At 34.2% G+C, this 26795-nt stretch overlaps 1 protein-coding gene across 3 annotated transcripts; it reads left to right on the top strand.

The window, feature by feature from the left end:
- Window positions 1-389: 389 nt before the first annotated feature.
- LOC133181965 (transducin-like enhancer protein 4) lies at window positions 390-25495 on the top strand. Of its 3 annotated transcripts, none has more exons than XM_061316633.1 (20): window positions 390-861; window positions 1086-1183; window positions 1374-1437; window positions 2616-2660; window positions 7023-7085; window positions 7206-7280; window positions 7779-7950; window positions 9413-9426; window positions 14611-14748; window positions 15479-15529; window positions 16294-16434; window positions 16699-16831; window positions 17851-18061; window positions 18568-18748; window positions 19363-19431; window positions 20949-21050; window positions 22460-22717; window positions 23202-23284; window positions 23709-23889; window positions 24260-25495. In XM_061316633.1, the coding sequence occupies exons 1-20, from the start codon at window positions 841-843 to the stop codon at window positions 24365-24367; spliced, it is 2208 nt and encodes a 735-aa protein (XP_061172617.1). In that variant the 5' UTR covers window positions 390-840; the 3' UTR covers window positions 24368-25495. The 3 variants fall into 3 exon arrangements, with proteins under 3 accessions (XP_061172617.1, XP_061172618.1, XP_061172616.1); XM_061316634.1 differs by having other exon boundaries at window positions 7773-7950; window positions 16699-16810; XM_061316632.1 differs by having other exon boundaries at window positions 7773-7950.
- Window positions 25496-26795: the final 1300 nt, after the last annotated feature.

Genomic DNA, 26795 nt, shown 5'->3' with positions numbered 1-26795 from the left:
ATAAAATTGTTTATTTGTAAACTGAGTCAACATCTGCTCTAAATTTCCTCGGCTTCACAAGTTTTTATTTTCCTTTTTTTATGATTATAATTTGGATAAAAAAAATTTAATAATATCATTCTCTCGGAATTTATATGAGTGACACCACGTCGCCCCGCCTATACTATCACTATTCACAGATTTCAAATTACTATTCACACAAGCCTTAATGTATGCACACTGTATCATTAGGTATTCACACTTCTTGAATATTTATTAGATTATTTAGTTGATACTTCAATCCTATTGGCCAAAAGTCAAAGAGAGTGTGCATAAATATTAAACCCACGTGGGTTTTGAGCCGATAAACAGCTGTTGATCTGACCAATCAGTTTGCTCCAAATATGGCTAGCTCTACTACAGTCTGCTTTGTTAACCGGCAGTCGAAACGTGTGTATATGTGTGTGGTATTTTACAAGGCGTTCACACGAATCTAAGACGTTCGTTTGTGGATAGTTAACTTTTAATTGCAAGTATTTGTTTATTTGGACATTACTAGAGCATTGTTTATGTCCATTGCACGTGTGTTATGATACATATTGAGTACGGATACTTTTAATTGGCCAAAACATTTCTATTGTGCTATTTTAGGGGATGTAAAAATTGTATAAGGAGTTATTTTCATAGAAAGATCGATGAGTTGATGTAAGGAATATTCGTCCACCGTATCGGGGATGTGACCGTTTATTTTCTCAGGAATTTAAGTTCTTTTATGGTGTGTGAATGTTCTATGGTTTGTCTATTTATACCTGAAGTTTCAAGGAATTTTAAGGTGACTTAAAACCTCGCACACAACTCAAGATGTATCCCAACAGGCACCCGGTAAGTTTCACGTTCTCACGCGCGCCAAAAACATCAACAAAGCTCTCTGTATGTACTAGCTGCCGTGAAACCAAAAATAATTTAACAAACCTTTGTACCGTTAAAGCACGCTTCAGTGCACATTGGTATCTTTTTACGAAACGGGGTCATGTGTGAATTTCTCATGTTAACACACTTGCAGACAACAACACGTGGAGTTTGTTTCTATAAATTCTATGTTGCAGGCTCCACATCAGCCAAGCCAGCCTTTTAAGTTCACGGTGGCAGAGTCATGCGATCGAATCAAAGAAGAATTCAGTTTTCTACAAGCACAATATCACACGTAAGCTGTGCTCTACAAATGTTTTTTTTTCAGTTTCTGATAAAGTCAAATAATTTTCTCGGTTCAAATTTCATTGAATAAATGAATGTAATTATCATATATTGATGAATATTTATTGAATCAAAAAAGAAATAGTGAACAGTGTTTTGAATAATGAGATTGATTTTCTCCCTTTTTTCCTCTTTCACAGTTTAAAAATGGAGTGTGAAAAATTAGCCCAAGAGAAAACAGAAATGCAAAGACACTATGTCATGGTGAGTGAAGATCATTTCAAGCGTGACCAAATGTAATGAACGTATTTACCTGTGATCAACAAGCATGTAATTTACACACACAGGTAACGTGTAGTACGCAAAAGTGGTATGCCATTTACAAGTTTTGTTATCACTTACTTTGAAATTAGAGAATATGGACGAACATGAATACACGTGTTATCCTCATGGCACAAAAACCAAATTTTCAGTTACTTGAAGAAGGGGAATTTCCAATTGTTTACTTGAGCAGAACATTTTGTATTAAAAGCATTTCAATTTTTTGTTATAAAACCACTAAAGTTGACGATCCATGCACCCATCTGAACACAATGGCATAATTACCATACATGTGAAGAGCCCTCATTTTAACTGTAATTCTAGAACTTGTCGCGTTATTTAAAAGTCTACGAGTTCTTATAGATGTTGTAAGCCGAAGTATTTTGTTAATTGATTTTAAAACCTTGCTATTTGATACACCTAATACTTATTTTTCAGCAGTGGCTAGGGCATAAAATAATTGACAAAAATGTTTTTGGAAGACTATAAAGAATTCTTCCTTTGTAAATGATATCATTTATCCATATTTATTGTGTCCAAAGTCCCCTCTTTGCACCCCTACTGAATGGTCACTATATTCCCTCTAAATTTTTATTTAGTCTAGTTTATGCATGGTATGGTTAGTAATCTCTTCTGGACATGAGATTGATCTTTATCACTAATATCAACCCAGTCTCTAATTAACATAATGGACAGACAGGTTATTAATCACCTGTTATGTAACTGGGTGTCAAAATAACCACAGGATTCCATAGGGGATGTACTTTTTCAGTCAGGCATGACTGCCTTGAAATATCCTTTCCTCTCCAGAGGAAAGCAAGCATGTAATGTAATTGTAAGTAATAGTGGGACTAGATAGAAATTTCACCTGCCTGCCACCTTCAGATGTTTATTTATACCTTTGATAAACCCAAGAGCAGTGGGCGTCTAAGAACCCAATATGTGGAGATTAGATATGCTAATTGTGTTCAAAGCTGCCAAATTAATGTGCACATTTTTACTGCAATGAACTAGCAAAAAATATAGATGCAGATTTTGTTTATAGAAATTTTTCTTAATTAAGCACATTTTCACTTTGTTAGCAGGCTAAGTAACAATATGCTTTTTTTCTTTGTTTTCAGTACTATGAAATGTCCTATGGTCTCAATGTTGAAATGCACAAACAGGTAAGTTATATATATCTTATTCACCCCTAACCTTAAATTTCTCCAGCTAGGGTGTGAAGTCTTCTTCAAGGGGAGACAATTTTGTTAATCAATCATGTGTCATGCCTAGCTACTGTGTCACGTAAATTATTGCTGTTTATCAAACTCACCACAAGAATTACCCCCATGTACAGGTGTTACATCAAACATATACGTAGAAAACTTGTTGGAAAGATAAACATAAAATACAAAATTTTAAAGCAAAGGAGCCTTTTTTAGGAGAAGATAGACTTATTTTTAAGCATGGGATGCATCATTGTCGCATTATCATATGACCACAAACCAAGGTATAAATTGACTCATAAGGGGAAGCTTACAACTTGTATTTAAGTGACACACTGAAGTGATAAATATTATCCTGCCAAATTTTTTAAAACATCTTTATTACAACCATTACTGATGGATGGAGAAGATGGAGGTCAATTACTGATGCATCTCTGGCCAGACTTTTAAAGAAAAAAGTATAACCCCACCTTCCATCTCTATCAAGCAAAAATTCAGATGCTGTTATAGGTCTGTCATATACACTTATACACTGAAACATCAACAAAAACATAACATCCTATTTGCTTTTCTAGAACTAATGCTATAGGACATTACTAGCTATAAGAAGTGCCCCCTGTTTGTGGTAATGATTGACAACAGGTGCCCTGTCTTATAAGCCTGTTTGACTTGGCTAGCTTGGTAGACACTACATGTTCATTCAGAAGAGTAAATGCTAACCCAGTCTGATTGGTATGATGGGAGATGTTTAGTAAACAATTCACTGTTGAACTCTGTAATGAGTGGGTTTGGCCATGGTTGTGGCCAGGTGCCAGTTGTGAGGGGGATCAGCTCATGTAGTTTATGTGTCTTACTGATACAGTGTTTGCAGTTTTTACACTTTTTTGGATTTTCACTTTCAAATTCTAACCATGCTAGATGCTTTGTATGTATAGAGACTGAGATTTTTAAATACAGTCAAACCTCTTTATCTTGAACTCAGAACTTTAACTTGAACTCTTTATCTTGGATCGAGAAAAAACTCTGAAATATCAGAGGATTTGAAATATTGAGGTTAAAATACATTGAAAAAAAGAGAAGTGGGAACTTCCAACTCACTTGGACATATCCATGGTATTCGAGATATTGGTGTTTGAGATACTGAAGTTCAACTGTATTAGTTTTGGTGTTAATGGTTGGGTGAGAATCATTGAAAAATACTTGTTGACAGGGGGGAAAAATTGAGATCTGCTTCTGAAGGGTACCAACCAAGAAGACATTTCACATTGTCCCTGTGTAAAGGGTTTCATTGCTGCTCTGTGTTGCTTGTTCTGGAGATGTGTGATCTTTGACAGTCTCTGTCTTCCCAGGCAATTAGTTGACAAACTCAGAAAAAACCCTCTCCTTGGTCTTCAAGACACTGCATAAAAATCAATTTTTTGTTAATTTCACTGTTAATAGCCTTGAGATTGGTGTTTCTCTTCTGTATCTATGGAAACAGTCTATTTTTCATGAGTTTTTTGTTGTTGTAATTTTCAACATGTATTTTTGCACTGGCACGTTAACCTACAAATGATAAATGTCAAAGTCTCTAAAGTCCCACAATTATCAACTAAACATAGACGCTGTTGTGTTAATTGAAAAGTTTTTGTTGTAAATGAACTTTTGGATGCACAGTATTAGTACATAAATTGATAATTTTCAATTATTTGAGCTATTAAGTTGTAACGAAGAATTTCCACAAAGTTTGAATTTATCTTTGACCAAGCTTAAATCATACAAATGGTTTTCATAAAGTGTGTGTTGAGGAGGTAGTTTTTGTCAGTTTCAAAGGGCATGCAGTTAGCACTTTTTGGCAAGTCCTTCGGAACAGCTTGGAAATGGATCGCTGATATATATCTGAATGAAAATCTGTGAATCGGAACGAGACAGATATTGAATTATCAAAGGAATGCAAAACAAGGTTTACTTTTTTGTTTTGTTTTGGTCAATAGCTTTATTTAATGAAACCATAATGGGGAATCGATAATAGTTTATTGCTAATATCTGATGAAGCCTTTTTCTAATATCAACTTGGTATTGTTGACTTGTTTCATATGCAAACACTTGAGATGTTGGAACATGTGAGGGGACCCGATCAATAGGGAATGGAAAACAATCCTAAAGCTTCATGACGGCCCATAAAGTTTGAGGCTGTGACTGTTTACTCGGTCAATATTTACCTAAGGTCTAAAAACCTATTCAAAAATTGTAACCAGCCTTGTGTGATATTGTCCCATTCAAAATATTCATTCCTTCAAAGTGCATGGAATAAAAGCGTTATAAAAAGAGGGGAAACCTTTAGCTGAGAAATGATTTATTGAAATAGCTCAAACTCATTAGACGGAGCAAATTTGCTGATCAGGATGAAAAAAAATCCTAATGGAAACCTCTCTTGTTCAGCACACCTTGAGAGAAATTATCATGTGTATCGATGTGCATCACCAACCATTTGTGAAATACCCAGGTGATTTGACACATAGCATTTAATAATATTATCACATACAGCAGACTCAGATGAATGGCCATGATAAGAATTCATAAAACATTCAGAGAGGTGAACACAAGGCTCATAAAACAGGATTAAAATGACTTCAATTTGACTAAAATTGATTTTTTCCCAACATTAGAATAGCGGTTTATTTTAGCATTTTCTGTATATTGAATCAAAGCCAGGCTGTGATTATCTGAATTTTAAAAATGAAATATTGAATGTGAGATTTTGTTGCACAGGCGTGCACTTCATTTTGTATTGCATAATGCCCATGTGTGACTTAGAGCTTGAGATATAACAGCTGAAATTCCATCCTCAACATCCTTCCCACTACCCCGAACATAAAAAAACCCTCCACACCAGTAAAGAGAGCCAGATCAATCTACCAGTCACCTCTGTCAGTCTATACAAAAGAAAGATTGCATATAGTGTGTATATATAATTTCTACATAATGGAGGATCTTATTGGTTCTTGGTTACCTTTGATTGACACAGAGGGTGGAGCTTGACTGAAATAGATAAACAGCATTACAGTACAATTTCATCATTGTAATTTTTTTCGGAACATTCTTCCAATAAAAAAAAGAAAAACTTTAAAAGGTTCAATGATCTGCTTTATTGCATTGAAAACCAATAGACCTTAGCTTGTGCGTATGAAAGCCAATGCTGCAGGAATGCACAGGAGCACTTTTTTTAGAAGGAGGTTTCATTTGAAATAATGCTGTTCTGTAAAACATCTGTTATTTGGTGTGGTTGATTGGCTTCCAGCACAAGATTTTCTTTGTCAATCCAAAGATTGTAGAGCATGTGTTTTAAAATATAATCAGGGAGAAAATATCCCAACCCTTTCATCATAAATGATTAGCAACCAAATACAACTGAACATGAGGAGTAAGTGGAGCATTTTCACAGCACCATACACAACCATCAAAAAACACAAATTTTAAACAAATTGTTTTGCAACAGATGGTAGATATTTGAACAAATTGGTGTATATCCCTTTACACTGGGAATTCAAGTCCATTGGAGTGTCCTTTTCTACATTGAGAATTTCTAGGTCCGGAAATGAGAAACGGTATGATGAATATTGACAGATTTTGGGCTTGACAGAAAGCCTGATCATTGCTGTGATTTAGTTACGGAGAATATTGAACACTATCTGCATAACAAAAACATATGTTTAATGCATCAAACATATGAAAGGCTTGTATAGAGCAGGATATTGGGAATAATTGTGTTTCAATCTCCTAATTGTAGCTCATCAGAATGCATCTAAGCTCCTCCAAAGCCATATTTTGAATAATGATTATGTATTGTATGAAAGAAATTAAAAAAAAAAATATCCTCCATCCAAAAAAGAGTCTTCACACCTGAACGAGCAGACATTAAGCAAGAGACATCAAAAGGTGTCAACATGCTTGTAAAAATTTGATAACAGCAAGACATGCGATCACATGACTTTGTTTCATGTGACATGAACATCTACTATAGTAACACATTCCAAATTTCATGTTGACATTTGTGATATGGAGGACTTTTTAGTTGTAATCTGTAATAAGTCAAGATTCATTAGAAACAGCTGCCAGTCATTAAGATGACAGGGAAGATACTATCCACAATTTTTAAACATATATTTATCAAATCATTTATTGATTGCTTAAACAACTTTGAAAAGACTGATGTAAAGAGCTGATAAGTCATGAAATGCTACAATATTGAATAAACTCCAATACCTTTATTTTTTAAAACGTATGTTTTAAATTTCTTTTGCATGTTATAATATCAATATTTTCCCTTTTTTTTTCCAGACTGAAATTGCCAAACGATTGAATGCAATATGTGCTCAAGTCATTCCATTTCTCTCTCAGGAGGCAAGTTTTATTAGCAATTCAGTTTCATTAAGCTAATTGCTTCAGCATATTTCATACTAAATGCCACATAAGAAGATATACTGATTACATTGATGTGGTGTTTATTTTTTTTTGTTCTAGCATCAACAGCAGGTTGCAGCTGCAGTCGAGCGTGCGAAACAAGTCACCATGACAGAACTCAACCAGATAATTGGGGTGGGTCAAACTTGAACAGCATCAAATTTTACTATGTGAAAGCATTATATATGTTTTACTTTATTAGATTTAAATGCCATAATGAATATAATTGATATCCTCTAATATATGAGAAATGATAATCAGATGATTAATATTGTCTTGCCTTTTACTACAAGTGTTGGAGTTTGATATCAATTAACACAGCATTGTCTGATGAATCTGTGCAGAGTTCAGTAGTGTACAGTGAAAAGCAATCTGTGTACTGTGGAACTCTCTACATGTTTCATAGTATGATTTAGAAAACCAGAAATATCCATTCTATACTGAATAAGTGTCAAGAACATCAACAATCCTTTATCTGTGTACATTGTGTTGAATTTTTGCCCCAAATCAATGTTTTTTTTATTTAAAAGTTAGATACCGGTAATTTGATAAAAGAAAATTGAAAATATCAATGTTAATTAATCAGAGATTTGTCACATACTAATGACAAAGCCCACTTCCTTCTAGCAACAGATGCAGGCAGGCCAACATCTAGCAGGTCATGGCCATGGAGCACCTCCTTTCCCAATGCCACCTCACCCCCCAGGGCTACAACCCCCACTCCCAGTCTCCAGTGCTGCTAGTCTTTTGGCCCTACAGGGCAGTGGTCTTGGACCCTCACATCTCCTCCAAAAAGAGGACAAAGGTAAATTGAAATGTGATGCATAGAAATGGTACACATGGTGCTTGATATGTAAATGGCAGAAGTATAAAGTATATCCTTGTTGCAGGAGATAATTAGTGTCACGGATCCCTGTCATATCATAGATTACCAGTTATCTGTTATTTCAAACCAGAAGAGGACATTAAAAAAGTATAAATCATTATCAAAGTTAAATTTGTGTGCATTGTTTGTTTTTTTCTTTTTTAAGGAAGAAAGATTTAATGAAAAATTTCTTGACTGAAATTAAAAAAGTTATCTAATACACAAAATAAGATAATGGACTTCAGGGATCTTGTAGGAGAAAAAAAAGCAAGCCCTTGAATTTTTTTTTTTTTTTGTATGGGTATTCAAGTGATGATGCAGGCAGTATTTATGATTGGCAAGTTGAACCATGGTACTTAAAAGAAGGGGAAAAAAATCATTGGAAAATGCAAGTCATAAATTGTATTATTTGGCTCTTGAGATCAGTGAAAGAGATGTATATGTCCTGTAGAGCTTGCAAGATGGAACTAAAGTCCCCTCATTCATATGACTCAAAACCATGTTATTTTCCACAGATCGGGCTTTAGATTAAGGAATATTGTATTGCATGCAATTTTGTTTGATGATCGCTTCTTGGGGTTGGGAGAAAATACTTCAAGATAAGAGGATTTGGTGTCAAAACCCTGGGAGAAATTTGAATTTATAAAGTGAGAAAAGGCCATTATTTGATTTATGTTGCCATCTTCCGGACTCCATGCATTTTCAAAGAAAATTGACAGCTTTCGTTCAGTAAATATGCATTAAAATACCCTGGGGTCAAAGTAATTGTTGTGTTTTTTGTTATAATTAAAGAATTTCTATGGCTTTCAGGCAGAATTAAATATTTATCTGGTATTGATTTTGTTTCCCTATCATTACGACTCAAATTAACTAAATCATTCACGTTGACTCTTTTTGATCGCAGTAGGGGGAAATCGGCAGTGATTGTTCAATGAACCTGTGTCATGGTCCACCAAGTTGCACTGCACGTATTTAGGATCCAAAATGTTTCCCCACAGCAGATTGCTGACGCCATTATATGCACAAAGGCTATTTTCAGAACATTTTCCTTCATTTTCAGTCCTGATATTATTAAATTACTTGCAAAGAAAGAAATTGACATTAAAGTTACATGAGCATTTTTTTTTTGGGGAGGGGGGGGGGGGGTCTTTTTTGCTATGAAAAAAGAAATGTTTAAAATCTGTAAAGCTCTTTTTGTCATGAATTTATCATTAGAATGAAATGGTGTGATCAAGATGATCGGCTTTAATGACATTGTCAGAGTCAATATTGTTTTAGCCCAGACCATGCAGAGTTTGGTATTGATTATGTTTAGGCGATCAATGAGGGTATTTGTGATGATTAATTTGAGTAAATAGGTGAGATATTTATCTAATTCATTCTTTTTTTTTCCTAATTGTAGAGGACAAACACAACGTAAGTATTCTGTTTTTTTGTCACTTTCTCTGTTTACTTTGTTCAATAACTGCATAATGTCATCAAAGGGAGATGGAGTAAAACCATATTTTTCATTTTCTATCTATTGTGGATATAGCAGGGTCTTAATAATGAAAACGTTGATTGATTAATTAATAACTTTATGGTTTCTGGAGTTGACCCAAAGAACTGACACTGAATTGACTTCTCTTAGATGGAGATGTGTTATAAGAGATTTAATTTACTGTGGTAATCAGATCGGAGAAAAGCTGTTACTAATTCCTTAATCAGATGTGTTACACGATTTTGGAATAGGATTAGTTTTAATATTAATCTTTTGATATCTCTGATAAGAGGTTAGGAATTATAATTTTTAATTACTAGAATTTAGAATTAATGGGTAAGTTTTTGCATATTGCAAGTACAAACAGGGTAGATTTCTAGAGTCTATTTTTGACAAAACTTTACTATCCTATAACAATGAAAGGTTTCTCACTGATGTAATACCAATTTTTCTTTTAAATGATATTTTTAGTAAAAGTCAATCATAAATGCAGAACATAGACTAGAATTCATGGGGCGAATTCATATAAACCCTCTGAATATTGGCCATCAGGTTTCATATTTGGCATCACCTTATTTTTTCATCACACTATGAAATGAGATCACTAGGGACCGCCGGATGATCCGTATTGGAAAATTAGTTTCACAGCTACTTAGAAAATATTGCTTTCTCAGCCGCTTAAGGGATTTGAGAGCTGAATTGAAGTGTGATTATAGATTTTATTCCCATTGTCACACAGGGAGGGAATTTCTCTCTGTTATAAGTAATTTGTAGTAGCAAGAGGATGCATGTAGTCTTTGTTCACTTGTCTGAAATCTGAAAATGAAACCATATTTCTCAAATCAGTAATATTGATCATGGTAATTTTATGCTCTTCATTGTTTCCATATAGTAAAATAAAACAATACTTGTACAAGCTGGATTAGGGAAGGAATACATTTAATGATAAATATTAAAATCAGTTTTTTTATTCTGTGAGATTGAACCCCAGCAGAAATCTGAGATAAAATGCTGATCCCTTCCCCAGAGAAATTTTCTCCATATTTGGTCAAGGGATTAGGCCTCCTTTCTTAAATAGGTTTTTATTTGACTAAGCACTTCTGCTAACAGATTTTACAACTTATCATGTGGCTAAGTACACCTCTAAAAAGTGGTACAATATTTACTTGTTTTTGGTCTTGTGTCAGCAGGGTTAAAGCATATTAAGGGTAAGCTGATCACATACCATGCTTCAATGATCTTCAATACCTTAATGCAGGCAGTCAACCATGATCTATCCAAAGCCAATGAAATCGAAAACGCTCAAATGTCCAGTCAGTAATCAACATTTTTACATTCAAGAAAAAAAGGTACAATTTCCTGGATGGAATTTATTTGACTGACTTAATTTTTTGCCAAAAATGGAAGTATTATTTTCTGTGAAGTATAAGTTTATTAAGAGTCATACTTCAGCACAAGTATGATTAATGTAAATAAAGGCAAAGGGTCCCATTTCAGGACTGCCATCAAATCAGACAGTACACAGCTTAATAAATAAATATCAGAAAAAATTCAAAAGAAAGTTTATGATGTGAGAAATGTAAATTTGCTTAGTTCTGTATGCCTTGATAGAATATTAGCTACTTGTTGAAGTTACGCACAGGCCATATTTACTCAAGATGATATTTAGTGTTTGCTTTGGTCTTATGACTGATTATTGGCACACAGTGCCATGTTTCAGTGGGGGCACTGAGTAAATATTCAGCACCCCAAATTATATATTTGTTATTTTCCCTTCTTTCTGTTGACTGACTGAAATGATAAAACATTCCTAACTAGTGGTGTATAGAAATAAAGCCAGATCTCCATAAATTGACTGAATCAATCCAAACTTCTTGTGTACCTTTACTCTGTGTACATTGCGCAAATGGATTGCTTTAGGTTTCAAACAAAACCATGTTGACACAGGCAGTGTTTATCTGGCCAAGCTATTTTGAAATTATTGAAGTCTTGTGGAAATAGGGATATACAAAGGTTACAGTAGCTTAATGAGTTTTGACATCCAAGTTTTTTTTTCAACTAAATTGATCTTTAGTCAGCCACCCCCTCTGTTAGATTTATAAAGAAACATTGTATACTAGTAGCTGTTCAAAAGGTTTCAATTTGTACAAACTTTGGTGAAAAGAAAAGATGATTGAAGTTTGTTGTTATTTGGCCACGACTGCAGGATGTTTTCTCATTGGGTGTTTACTATCAAGTATTCCTGCTGTATTTGGTCGTCTTAGTCTTGTTTACACTTCTTTTACAAGCCTAATATCAAACAATTAACGATTCAATGGGTTCCAGTCTTACAAGCTCCATTTTAACAGTTAAACATTAATGTCAATGTTTCGTTGAGATCTCAAATTTATCAACTTCAGTAAATTCCTGTGTCAACAAGGTTGTCTACGTATTTGCACAGGAAAATTGATATTCCTTGCAGGGAAACTTATATATGTTACCAAAATACACCTTGTCTGTACATGAAGATTGGTAAACTGTGCAAAAATACAAGACTGGAATGAGATTCATCAAATTAAGATCAGTTTAATCCCATTTAAATTTATTTTTGTCATGGTTCTGATACACAGTTTGCATTGGTAACCTTTTATCTTTGCTGAGTAGAGCCCCATGTAAATATATATACCCGTGGGGGGAATAAAAGAGAAAGGACTTTTCTAACAGATTATAGACATTGATTCAAAAGGTTGCAAGCTTTCATTTTTCAAATATTTGCTGAAATAAGACCTGCAAGGTGCAATTAAATATCTTATAAACCGTGGTGTAATCTTAATCAGATGTAAATCGGTACATTTTTTTTATTACTCAGTTAACATTGTAGTGTCATGGAGGTATAAGACATGTCTACTGGACCATGAAATGGGGGAGGCCAATTTTGGAAGATGATTGGAAAGATCTGGTCACTTGTCAGAAAAAATACTTCTTTCTCCAGACGTAGATTAGATTTACACTGCATGAACGAGTTAGTTGTGGTCTGATTACAGTGATAGGCTTTAAGCCAGATTTTATGATCTGCTGTAATTCGTAATTTTATTAAGGATCTCAATTTTTTGGCAAGCCAGTATAAAAATACCCAGTGAAGAATTTGATCCAATGTAACTGGACATTAACTGCAGGTAATCCATAATCTGAACAAAAGATACTAAATCCTCATGGGATCAAAAAGAGATTGGTCTATTTTCTATTGAAACCACTCCCCCCTGAGGTAGATTGATTGGTCTTAAGTGTATGATAAAGGTAAGTAATATATACCCCCTTCAAGGTTCATATTATGAAGAAATAATTCATCAAATACTACATGGGTGACTTGGAGTGTAGGTGATCGGTGTTTAAATGTGAGAAAATTAGTAAAGAGGCTTTGGGACTCCCTATCCATTTTTCTTTCCACATTTCATTGTGTTCTGTGTAGGGGTTCGGGGGAAGGTGGCAGGGATTAAATTCTGTCTGGGAAATCCTATTTAAGCTGTTTTAATTTAATCTACTGAATTAATCTTTCTGATGCAAGTGACTGTAAATGCATCTAATGCTGATAATTTTCTGTGGGGAGAAAAATTTATACATTGGTGACAAAACTGAGTCAATATCATTAATGATTTTGGGATAATATTTTCAATTTTAACTGTCAGATTTTGAGTTGGAAAAATAAGCTGGTAAATCTATAGTAAACATATCAGGAGACATTACATAACTTATGTTTGAATCTCAAAGCTGAAAAGTTCCTATAGATGACTTTAAGATCTAACTCATTATACCCTCTAAGGCATGCCTCCAGTCATTGAACTAAATACATCTGAAAACTAAATGTGTTAACGATTGATGGATATTGTCAGGTTTTACACTGATTTGCCAATATATTGGTGTATCTGGATTGTAAATGCAACCTTGCACAGAGATATCTTTTCAATGATAAAAATAATGATAAAGGAGTGTTCAAAAGCTGCAATTTTTCAATATGATTAAAATATCTGATTTATTGCAGTATGTTTTGATAATTAAATGAACAGAAATGGCTTTTGTCATGGAAACTATGTAAAATCTTGAAGGAATTTTGAAAGATTTTGGTCTGTAAATTCCTGTTTGCCATAGCAACAAAACTCTTTCCAAAAAATATACACCCATAAAGTTAGACACCTGCAACAAATTTTTCAATTATTCACAAAAATTACTGCCATATTTTAGAAGAGTAAATAGTCTGTCTATATCTTATCAATTTGTACTTGACTTATAGTAGACTGTACATATTTGTCAAATCCAAAAGGGGGGCATATTGACCTTGGAATAGAATTGTGTGTAAACACCATTTCATAGCAAAGGACAAGGGCCCTGCTGGACAAATACATATGGAGTATTTGAACACTGGAGTCATAAAAAGGCTTGACAAGCACTTCAGAGTAGTTCAGTTTATAATATTTGTTATTGTATTACAAGAGTCTTGGTGATAAAGAAGTACCTGTCATTGTCTCCCACATAGGGTTTGGGAAAGCTGATAAATTTAAGCTTCCATAGTTATATTTTAGAGCCAGGAAATTATCTTTGTGTCAATTAAAAAAAGCATTATTGTCATTTATAAAACAGAGTAAACAAGTAAAAGGAAGTTTTCAGTGTCTCTGTTGTTTACACTATATGCAATCATTGGGCTTCTGCACCCTGATGCATTGTTGTCTAACACTTCAGTGAAATAAACATTTCTTTATTTGAGGATAAAGTGTTTCAATACAAGTATTGCTAATCAAAATAGACCTAAATTTTGGCATAGGTGGTGACATGCCCTTGCATCTTAAACATTATTACAGGAATTAGAAACACTGGAAGTTCGGAAGTGATATCTTTTTTTGTTTGAACACATTTATGTAAAATACCTTTTCTAAGCCAGTGGGCATCAGGTATATAAGCTTCTCCATCTTGTGTCTGTCTTCATAGACATACACAGTATAAATAACCAATTCTGAGAGCAAATACTGAAAGTAGAGAAAGTAGGGATGTATTATTAATAGGGCACCATGTGATATACAGTTTATCTACATTTAATAAAAATGTTTGTTGAATGTTATGCATTACACAATAATTTTATTTAATTTTAGAGATCTTCTGCCTCTCCCAGTGAAAGGGAAAGAGAAAGGGAGAAGTTTGAACATAAATTTAGTGAAAAGTATAGCAGTCGAAGTAGGACCCCAGAGGTGAACGAATCCAAAAAGAGGAGAGTCGAGGAGAAGGAAAGGGTATGTATTAAAATAGCAACATATAATGATAAAATATAAAGGTACGATGTATGCATCATTAGCAAGATAATTCACGACTCCTATCTTCTAACTGATGTGGATAAAGGTTTTGTCTTAACAACTTAAGCTTTTAGAATATGTTCTGGCTAAAACACTTTTGATTGTTAATGCATGTAATCTAGTGTTCCAAAGAATAAAAAAAAATTAAAGTGAAAATAAATGTGATGGACGTGTGGAATTCTTCAAATATAGAGGTAGTGTGCATAAAGTGCTCTGAATAACGGATGTGGGGCTATATGTAACAAGAAAAAGATAACCACCAAATGCTAAATGGGTTTTAAGTATAATTTCCTGTTGAACATGAGGACCTATTTCCCTGGTACATATGCACGGCTCATTGATAATGAGAGGGTTTGCAACTATCACTTCATGGGCAGAACCTGTCCCTATTCAAGGGGAGCCTTCCTTGCTAACTTTGGAAATTCCTGATCCATTAAAATTTTAGCATGAGACAGTAAGGAAACAAAAAATGTCGAGAGCTTTTCCTTGAATTTGAAACCACTTGACACAAATTGCAAATTTCAGGAATATGATTTTGAAAAAAAAAATTGAAATAGAAATTATTATAAGTTTGATGTAAATTTGGTAATTTTTTGGCCCTAGACAATGTACAAATGTGTCAGAAGAAAATTTCACAGGAAATTAAAAATTTTTATTTTTCATTTTGAAGGACAGTGAAGGTGAAAAGTCTGATCAGGAGCTGGTGGTTGATGTGGGAGAGGTAAGGATAGCCAATAGAATTGATAAAAGTTATCCTGATTCCAGCAAATTATAATATAATGAAAGTGTCCCTCAAAGAAACTCTACATTAATTATCTAAAAGCAAAAAAGATCGTAATTTAAAAAAAAAAGATGGTATGTCTCATTGAATCCTCTGTAAACGAAAGCTCTTTAGATCCACCACTTGTTATTTCTTGATGAAAGAATGTCAAGATTACAGCAACAAATTACAAGGAAGAAAATGTGCACTATCATGTTTAGGAGGAACACAGATTAGACCTAGTATGCAGCTGTTCTTTGTCGAATGTCGATAACTTCCGATCATTCAAGTAGCCTCTTCATTCTTGGATTGGTTTGAACCCCCTCTCTTGTTGCCAGTTCAGGGATATCCGCACTGTTTGTAAAATTGGACAAGATGATTACTCTCTCTGACATCTTATCATAGGTTTTCAGGCTTCGCAGCCCTTTTTTGCTGTGGTTCAAGCTTTGATCAATTATAGATAATGCATCCGCTGGAGGCAATTAGAATAAAAAAAGTATAAAGCAATGAAGTTAAAAAAAAAAGAAGCATGTCATTATATAAAAAAAATTATCTTGATTTTTTGCATAAGTATACATATAGAAAAGTGAGAGTATCTGCTTTGAACTGCACATGCGCTTGACACAAAAGTTTGAATTTGTAACTGTAGATTCCCAAGTAATAAATGACACCAGACATTGTAAATCTTAGGTCTGCTTAGGTTTCACAAGCTCTCTCCTTTTTAGGACAGTGCACCTATGAATGGGGATCTTTCTCCCAGGGAAAAGGCAAAAGATTTAGCCAGCAAGAAGTCGTCAGATGATCGGATCAGTCCCAGGAGTGATGCTTCATCACATGGCAGTTCAACATCTACAAAACATAGAGATGTAAGACTTTGTTTCTCCTCTAATTACTTGCAGTGCCGTGGGCCATAATTATAGGACTGAAAGTGATCTAGCTTGGGAAATCTTACGGTCATTTTCTGTGTTTAATTTATTGCACTAAGGGATAAAATATACTGATTGATTCTTTCTCATATTCTAACACAGTTGATTGCAGCTGAACATGACATTGCTCTTTAATTATTAATTTGGTTCCATCTGATAGATGGATTTATGTAAAATGAGTATATTTCTGTTTTTTTTATTCAGTCAATTCCTAATGAAAAGGCTTCTACCCCTGTGTCAAAGCCAGCAACCCCCACAAGTTCAGGGAACACCACCCCGGGGCCATCAAGTGGAAGTGGTGGGGCCATCAAGCCAGGTGTGAAGTACCCCCTGGCAGGTGAGTGGGAGAGCGCCCCCTGGAGACGAGTTTGTTGATTGATACTAACGCCACCTGTCACTTCCTGTTATGTTTGGTGATGGTGCACTTTGATAAACATGACATCTTGAACTAAAGGGGAAATCCCATGAAACATTGAACTTGCAGAGATAAATTCCTTCAGTTTATTGCCTGTCAGATGCATAATTTGCTTATTTATGAAATAATCTCTGTAAGAGATACTTGAAAAAGTCACTCTGCTTTCGATATTGTTAAACAGTTTAGGTCCACCTAAATACAATACTCTTACATCACAAAATAGGAAACCTTGAGAAAATTTCAAATATTTCTGGTGACAAGTTTCCCTTTTTACACACACACATTGGGTTTTGAGTGTATAATTATCTAATAGTACGAGAGCATACTTAGATGAATGCAAACTAGGGCATTTAATTAGAAAATAAGTAGGGACTCTTAAGTTTACAGTGATTCTCTCTTTAGCAGAAGTGCCTTGTATGTATGGATAAAAATAAAACCACAGTGAAAATTTTCTTCATGATGTCTTGCTCATGTATAACAAAATACCATGTTTGATAGGGAAGTACACAGATACAGGACTGTTATAAATGGCCTAAGCAGTACTTCCTCCGCAGTGAATTGTTTTATTCATCATCTCAAGGGTCTTTTGAATGACTGAAATTTGTTCACAAGTGGGCAAGCCATTGAAGATATAAGTGAGAGAATGAAGTTGTTACATCCCCCCCCAATCTAAAGCAGGCATCAACAAAGTCTAGCTCAGCTCTCTCACTCCAGTCTTGATTTTATCTTTTTACACAAAATGTTTAAATGTTGAAGAATTCTAACCATAAATCATCAGGCAGCATAATTTTCATGTAATCTCATCAGATATTGTAATTGTTAAAAATGTTATGTAATTTAAAATAATGATTTCAACAGACAAGTAATTGATTAAAGATTTATGTTTTAGAAAAAAGATACAAAAGTATGAATCAATGTAACGAAGTGAACATTATTTTCAGGAACATATCCTCCTTTTCTGCCCCCAAATCATGGCATGCCTGCTGATATTTCAACAAATTACAGCAATGGAATTGGGGCCCTTCACAACAATATATCACCTAACAACATTACCTTTAACCACCGAAATCTATTCCAAGGTGATCCCCATGGCAACCCCGCCCATGCAGCTCATATACGACCAGCCCTGGGAAACTCGGCAGGAGGAAAGCCGTAAGTTGACCTCAGTCTTGGCATAAGTTGACCTTAGTCTTGGCATAAGTTGACCTTAGTCTTGGCCTAAGTTGACCTTAGTTTTGGCATTAGTTTACCTTAATCTTGGCCTAAGTTGACATCAGTCTTGGCATAAGTTGACTTTAGTCTTGACATAAGTTGACTTTAATCGTGGCTTTTTTTTTTATGTTTTCTGTGGATCATAATTCGTTGTGGCTGAAACCCAAAGGCTGTGTAATTAAATCTCATAAGGTTACAGAGATTCAAGTTCAAACACTTCATGTTTTATTTAATGAGAACAACTGTTACACATTTTGATTACAGTTCTTAAACGAAGGAAAAAAAGAATTTAAGTGCATTTGAAAATGTGATTAGCAATTAACGTTTTAACTGAAAATGAAGTTTAAAATTTTGCACCTGTACCAAATTAATTAAGTGGATTACAGGAATAAATTCTGAGGGTCAGAGAGCATAAATTTCTATGATGTAATGATGTATAATTTTAGTGCCTACTCGTTCCATGTGAGTGCTGATGGACAGATGCAGCCCGTGCCATTTCCACCGGATGCTCTGATTGGACCTGGAATTCCTCGCCATGCCCGACAAATAAACACACTAAACCATGGGGAAGTTGTATGTGCTGTTACCATAAGTAATCCAACAAGACATGTCTATACTGGGGGAAAGGTAAATATTCCTGATATAGGGATGATAAATCATGATATTACATTATATCACAGCACACAAGAGTAAATGCAGCCTCTTCTTTGCTTTTTCCTGAATTTTGTTTCCTGGGAAATGTGTTCTGATGAAAACGGTGACAACAATAATCATCTCTGTTGTAATAGAGGTCAAGTAGTAATTGACCTTTAGGAGATGAAACTTAAGCTAAAATATTGTGCCCTCTTTTTCTGCACTATCTAAGCATGATTCGAAAAAAAAAATCTCCAAAATTAACCCTAAAATTTTGAATTTAGAATGATGAAATATGAATAAATGTAATACATGTATGTCAAATTAATATGCTTTATTAAAAGATGAATTGAAAGAGATACTTTTTAAATTTTTATTGAATGTAGCAAAACAAAATTTGAACACAATATCTGTTGGAAACTAATTTATTATATAATCACTCGGTGATATGTGATTTATGTATAGGTGATACATGATATATGTATAAGTGGTACATGATATATGTATAGGTGATACATGATATATGTATAGGTGATACATGATATATGTATAAGTGATACATGATATATGTATAGGGATTTCTTATCAGATGTTAAAATTTGTTACAGGGTTGTGTAAAAGTTTGGGACATCAGTCAGCCTGGAAACAAGAGCCCTATTTCTCAGTTGGACTGTCTGGTATGTGAGAGTTAATTATCCCAAAATTAACTACAGATATTAACAATAACAATGAGAAAATTAACACACAGCTTCCTCCCTGAATTTCTTGTTTGTTTGTCTCTCCATAATATGCCAACATACAATACCAATTAGTGAAATCATAGAGAGTGTTAAAGTCAATTAGATTTTCCCTGGTGGTTAATCTAGGTGTTCCTTGGGGATATTAAAGTTTCAGTGTCAGTATCTTTGGCATTCAGTGAGATGACTAGGCAGTGGAATGTTTAGAAGTTCAGGGAAATGTGGAGTATTGACACTCCTTGACATTGTTTCATATGCCTATTTTCTTTCTGCATTTAGGTAAAGGTAAAAGATAGGCAAATAAATGCAGATATCTGCAAAAAGTAATATTTTATCTCACAAGACATGGTAATGAAAAAAAATTGATTTTATTCTCATTGGTAAACAAGAGTTTATTAGCACTTATGTCAGTTAAATTGTGTTTGGTATTTATGATTCATGTGATATTATTTTTATTTTTGTGCTGGTTGTGGTATTTGTTAATAATTGGATTCCATTTTTCTCATTTCTAACATGGTGTGGGATGTACAGAAAATTTGCAATTTCCGTTGTTTTATGAACAGACTCCATTTGTCTGCATGCAAAAATAGAAAAATATTCTGCGACTATAACATTGACGATAGGTTTTTGTGACATATCCCTTTGGTGATTTACATCTTTAAAAGCTGATTGCAGATTACATTTTTTCTATACTTTTAGTGATGTTTGATAACAGGCAGGATCTAAAAAAAGTACCTAGTATTTTATAAAGGCTGAAAATAAATCCTTAAGGAAAAAAATAATTCTCTGCAATACGTCACTGTAGTAAATAGTATACCAAAGACACAGCACTAACTGCCCTCTCTCTAGTCCTATTTACAGGAACATGATTTAATCATTGGCATGATCATGTCTATTACAAAACTCTGTAGAATTTGTCATAATGGTCTGATTCCAATGGAATTTGTCTTACCTCACAAGTATCTAATTTGTACAAGTCAATGTCCTACTGCAGTCAGTCATGATTAAGTTGGAAAAATGAGTTCCTTGGAGTTAACAGGAAAAAACGGGGAATTATTAATAAGAATGTACATTATTTGGGAAATCAGAAGTATACTTTAATAACCATGAATTTTATAAGGTTAAATTTAACCTACCATGAAATCTATGTGAATGCTTCAGCATTATTTTTGTTTAAAGAAGTCTAACAACATAGACATTTTCTAGCTGTCTTGTTGTTAATACAGTGGAACTTGTCTAATCTGAATGTTGTGCATTCCAAAATGTTGTCTACTGTGATGTAGACTTTAAGTCCCCTTTAGTGAATTCAGTTGTTTGAAATGTAGTCTAATCCAAAATGTTGTCTAATCCAGCCAGTTTCTATGGAACCAGTGGTGTCCAGAGTAGACAAGTTTAAATGTACTTAATTAAAAGGATTATTTGAGATATTGATATGTATTTTTTTGTCCTCTTTACAGCAAAGAGATAACTACATCAGATCAATCAAGTTACTCCAGGATGGGAGGACCCTAATTGTGGGAGGAGAAGCAAGCACCCTGTCTATATGGGATTTAGCTGCTGTAAGTATTTAGATGCATTTACTCAAACATTAAATTGAAGAGTAATATATATGCTCTGAAGTTCTGAACCAACTTGGTCCATCATTTCTATGCTTTTTAAATAATAAAAATAGCTTTTAAGCTCTTTCCATAATGTGTCGATATTGTTATGTGCACTTAAAAAAATAGAACACCATTCAATAATAATGTAGTTCATTGCACTAATTTTGTTCCTTGTGCAGAGTATATAAATTTACTAGTGCAGCTTTGTGTATATGACTTTGTCAGTACATGGTACTTGTATTTAGTGTACTATCAGTATGTGTTACTTGTATATGGTGTACTATTCATCAGTATTTGATACTTGTATTTATTGTACAATTCATCAGTATGTGGTACTTGTATGTGGATACTATTCGTCAGTATATGGTACTTGTGTGTAGTATACTATTCATCAATATGTGATACTTGTATTTGATGTACCATTTGAATGTAAATGGTACTTGAATTTAGTGTACTATTCATCAGTATATGGTACTTGTAGATAGTGTACTATTCATCACTCTGTGGTACTTGTATTTAGTGTACAATTTGTCAGTATATAGTACATGTACTTGCAGATAAAGTACTATTCATCACTCTGTGGTATTTGTATTTAGTGTACAATTTGTCAGTACATGGTACACAATGTACTCGTATATAGTGTACTATTCATCACTTTGTGGTAGTTGTATTTAGTGTACTATTCATCAGTATGTGATACTTGTATTTAGTGTACCGGTGTACTATACTTTGGCTGCTGCTGATACTTCATTGTTTGTCCTCGAATGACTCCACTTACTGGGAGAGTCAGCGTTGATGTAGAACCTAATGGTTGTAGACAAATGACTGCTAGGAAACCATTATAGCTTGGAATCAATCCATTGGCTTCAGGCATTTTCTGTCTGACTTTTCCTGTCTTTTCGTCAGTACAAGTGTTTGGACAATCATACTTATTCATTAGACATCATTTAGGATGCAGATTTAGCTTAATGGATGTCAAACATAGAGGCTTTCCAGTTTATGACTGAAAGGCATAAAAGTTGATTTTTACCTCTGAAATAAAAGTAGATTAGGTATGAGGGAGAGTATGAAACATGTAGATTGGTTCAGGGTGACAGTGATTATTTCAAAAGACTATAATGATGGGCTTTGATCTGGATTACATGGTTGTCTGTGTTATTTTATAAAATAAATGACAAAATGGACTGGAGGGGATGGGAAGGGAATTCTTTTTGATCAGAAAGATCTGCTACGAGGGCTTTTTGTATGTCATGATCTCTTTCACTTCCTCCTTGAAGCACTTAAATGCAAGTTATTATATAATACTGTTTTGATGATTGCTACCTTAGACAAAAAATGTGGTTAATGAAGCTATTTTCATTATATAGCCCACTCCACGCATAAAGGCAGAGCTTACTTCAAGTGCTCCAGCATGCTATGCTCTAGCGATCAGCCCCGATTCCAAAGTTTGCTTCAGCTGTTGTAGTGATGGTAATATTGCGGTTTGGGACCTTCACAACCAGACATTGGTGCGACAGTTCCAAGGACATACAGACGGTGCCAGTTGTATCGACATCTCTCCTGATGGCACTAAATTATGGACTGGTGGGCTGGACAATACAGTCCGTTCATGGGATCTCAGAGAGGTAGAAACATCTAAAATGATTATGTAAAATTAAAGTATAAAGTGACTGCATTTCAAAAACAGAAAAATGTTTTGTGAAAGAGAAGAAGAATCTCATTCTACTTTGCTACACTGATAGACAATAATAGCATAATTTAGAAAGGAAAAAAAATCTTTTGTCATTTTTTGAAAAGCAACCTTTTTGGATGAGCAGATCTTCTAAAAACAACAAATCTAATGGGATGTATATCATCTCTCAGGAAGTTTCTCTCTTCAGTTTACCAACTATAATCAAAATGTCAGCCATATTTTTTTTTCCACAACTTACACCAAGGTTCTGAAATTACAATTCCCTAGAAGATCATTGCTGATACTGTTGAGTATTTACGATTGAGTGAGGGCTGTCTGTTGTCTGCAGTAGCAGAGAGTATATGATGAGTGACTAGGTCTTCTATATCAGTGTTTGGATGATGCCTTATTGATTTCTCTTTATCTCAAACCCACAGGGAAGACAGTTAAAGCAACATGACTTCAGTTCTCAGATCTTCTCCCTTGGCTACTGTCCAACTGGCGAATGGCTAGCTGTAGGGTAAGTGTGAGCATTGCCATGTCCCCTAAATCCCAGGAAACCTGTATTAATTCATTGTATAGGTCTTTGTGGATGAATGTCTAGTTGTTATGGGAAAGCACATTTATGGATTAGCTTATTGTACCCAGTAGTGAATAGTAAATCCTATTGTCTGCTAACAGAACATGGACAGGGCTGTTGTAATTATGTTCACTTGGCTTTGAACACACCCTCAATTCAATTAAATAAGACTGGGTAATTTTTGTAGGTGTTGTAGACACTATAATTCTATATATTACAAAAATAGCCAAATTTAAAAGCTAAAAAACCACATAACTGACAGATCTGTATACAGTAGATATCTGTTGAGGAGACATCTTTTTTTTTTGAAGACAAGAGTCAGATTTGAATTGATATATCTCTGTACTGAATTTGTATTTTACAGAATGGAGAGCAGCAATGTGGAGGTCCTCCACTGCAGTAAGCCAGACAAGTATCAGCTCCACCTCCATGAAAGCTGTGTGCTGTCCCTCAAGTTTGCCTACTGTGGCAAGTGGTTTGTCAGCACAGGCAAGGACAACCTCCTCAATGCCTGGAGGACTCCTTATGGGGCCAGCATATTCCAGGTCAGGCTTCTTTCTTCTAAGTTGGTTGTGAGATGATTGTCAAAGTTTTCAGATTTATTTTATGACATGGTTTGATCAATTATAAGGTCAAGTAAAAACTCTCAAGTGGAATTTCACTTTGTAAATTATTTTTATATCAATAATAGATTAAAAAATAACAAAAAAGGACACACTACAAGCCTGTCCTCATTATTTGATAAACTAGGTGCCAGTTATTTAAATTTGTCAGATTTATTTATAATCACTGGATGAGATATTGTACTGTATTTTTTTTGATTATGATTTATGAATGCAGAATTCTTTGATTTTTTTTCTTCTTTCATTTTAACAAGAGATTTATTGCACTAAATTTTCCTGCTTCATTTTTCAGTCCAAAGAGTCCTCTTCAGTGTTAAGCTGTGACATTTCCACTGATGATAAATACATAGTCACTGGCTCCGGCGACAAGAAGGCCACATTGTACGAAGTCATCTTTTAATCCAGAAGTCTAGCGGGGTAAAAAACTGTTTACGTTCTTTGTTTTCCCTTGAAGAACTAATCCATTGTCTACTACAGACCTATTAGAATGGCAGAACAATGTGAAAAATGGCAAAATCATGTAGGGATCTTAAGAAATCCAGAAAAAATATGCAGAGCAATCATACTATATGATGTGTATTTATCTTCCGAATGATTTGGAAATGACTGCTGCAAAAATAAGCTGCCATCTTGGTTTATGCTTGAGTAGGATAGATTACCATGTCAAATGAAATGGATATTTGGTGCATAATTATAATTATCAAAGAGTTGGATGAGAGAAGAAGAGCATAATGAGTTCCTGCTGGTAGGGATAGGAGAGCTTGTTTAATTAAGCCAACCTGGGGTTGTGTGTACCAGACATTTGCAGATAGTGAAAAAAAAACTTGGGAATTGTTGTTAAGACAAAAGCTATAGAGTTTTCTCCATGAGAATTTCTGGCATTTATTGCGTAGCGACCAAAGTGTGGTTTGAAATGTGCAGGAGGAAAATTGCTTGTGACACGAAGTCAAGAGAAAGGATTTACTGTTAGCTTATTCGTTGGATGTGTCGGACAGATGCTTGTAATTATCTGAATTGCACAGATAAAATATACAAGTAAAACAAACATTTATCTGATGCAGATCTCAGAAGGTAGTGCTATTATACAGTGAAGAGAGAGATTTCTTGTGTATACAGTAGCAAGGAGTGAAGAAAATACAATGGCTTGTACAAATGTGATTAGTTTTTTTTTTTTAATTCTTGCCCCCCATTCGTAGTAGTCCCTGTGATTTTCTCTAAATAAAAAAAGAAAATGTGTGACAAATTTAGTATTTTTTGAAAAGTTTATGTTAATGCATTTTTTCTTTTGATTATGAAATACTCGTGAATGTGTTGTTGTGAACATGAACTAATTCTAGTTGTAAAATTGTCTGGTATTATGAATATTGGACAGACTGTGGCAGTTTATGTCAGTGACAGCTTTTTCCATTCTAGTGTATGGCAAGTGTAATGATGTTTCCTTGTTGAAAAGGGAGATATGTCAAAACTAGTTGATGTAAGCATTTAACATTTAATAAATCCATGATTGTGAAAGTGTCTTGATGATTTTTGGGGAAAAAAATGCTGATTGTTGTGTTGTGGATGTAGATAGACATTCAGGAGAATGCATGTTACATTTAGTGCTTTAGAATATTTTTCTTTGATCAGTGAGAATGAGAGAGAGAGTACATTTTGTATGTGTAAAGTACCATTTTCAAACTCCCATGTTTTCATAGTTCATTAAAGGAAATAAGACCAAACACTTTTTTTCTTCAATTTTAAAGAATTGGGAAAATTCAGTAATTATAAAATTTACTACAAAAATCCCACAAAGAACTGTTGTTTCTTGTCAGGGTGATATACTTTTACCAAAGCAAAGAATAGCCAGCATAAAATGGAGTGCAAGATACTTGGACTAAAAATCAGGCATTACATGTCTTAATGTCTAGTCACTGCTTTAACAACATGAAAGAATTGATGTCAAATACTATCTTGAAGGTGTATGCATGCTTCAATTTATATCCAATAGATCGGGGAAAGAAAAACTTTCAAGCATCCCAAGAAAGAAAATCTCCATTTATATTAAATAAATATTTTGGATCTCCATTTGATTGTATACCGTGAAATCTATGTTGCAATTTTCCTGAGGGAGCGTTTTGTAAACTGAAGATGTTAGTGTGTTTAAACATTGTAGACCAACTGGATTTGAAGACTTCACGAAAACTTGCACAAAAATAAGCTGTTATAAAAAAGAAATTGAAAGTGATTTCAGACTATTATTTGTTCATTCTGCTAAATATGTTTGCAATTTTATTGCAATTTTCTCAGATTACAAAAAATCACTATATTTGAACAGATAGCAATATATAACTCATTTTTTTAAATTGATAATAGATCAAATCACACTACTTGGTGAAGTTTAACTGAAAGTGATAATTCAGATACAGATAATCATTAGCTCTCTATGGTGAAATGTTCCTTAGGCCCTGTCTTGGGGTGGTATTTCAGTTGCCTGTCATCTCAGTTATGTATTACACTAGACATGTTATTGTTACTATTCTCTATTTTTGTAATTAAAAAAGTTCAAATATTTGGACGGTGTCTTGTTCTGGTGGTCATCTGGCATTTGTCAATTGTAACAACTTCATTTCTTGAAGATTTTCTTTTTCTTTTTCTGACCTCGTTATCTGAAAATGACTAACATAAGGGATCAGTGACCACACAAACTTCAAATTTAGCTTGTATTTTTCTGAAATATTTCTTTTTTTAAATTTTGGAAATAAGAGAAGTTGCATGCATTTTCTACGTGAGGTGATGTATTTAAAAGCACGTCCAAGTTCTTGCAATTTTGGCAAGGAATCCTGAGTGCA

The sequence above is a fragment of the Saccostrea echinata genome, unplaced genomic scaffold, assembly GCF_033153115.1.
Source record: "Saccostrea echinata isolate AGI-Se365-2 ecotype Australia unplaced genomic scaffold, CSIRO_AGI_Sech_v1 ptg000009l, whole genome shotgun sequence".
In the NCBI taxonomy this organism is placed as follows: Eukaryota; Metazoa; Mollusca; class Bivalvia; order Ostreida; family Ostreidae; genus Saccostrea; species Saccostrea echinata.
The sequence above is the reverse complement of the archived record's forward strand: the minus strand, read 5'-3'. Positions and strand labels throughout refer to the sequence as shown.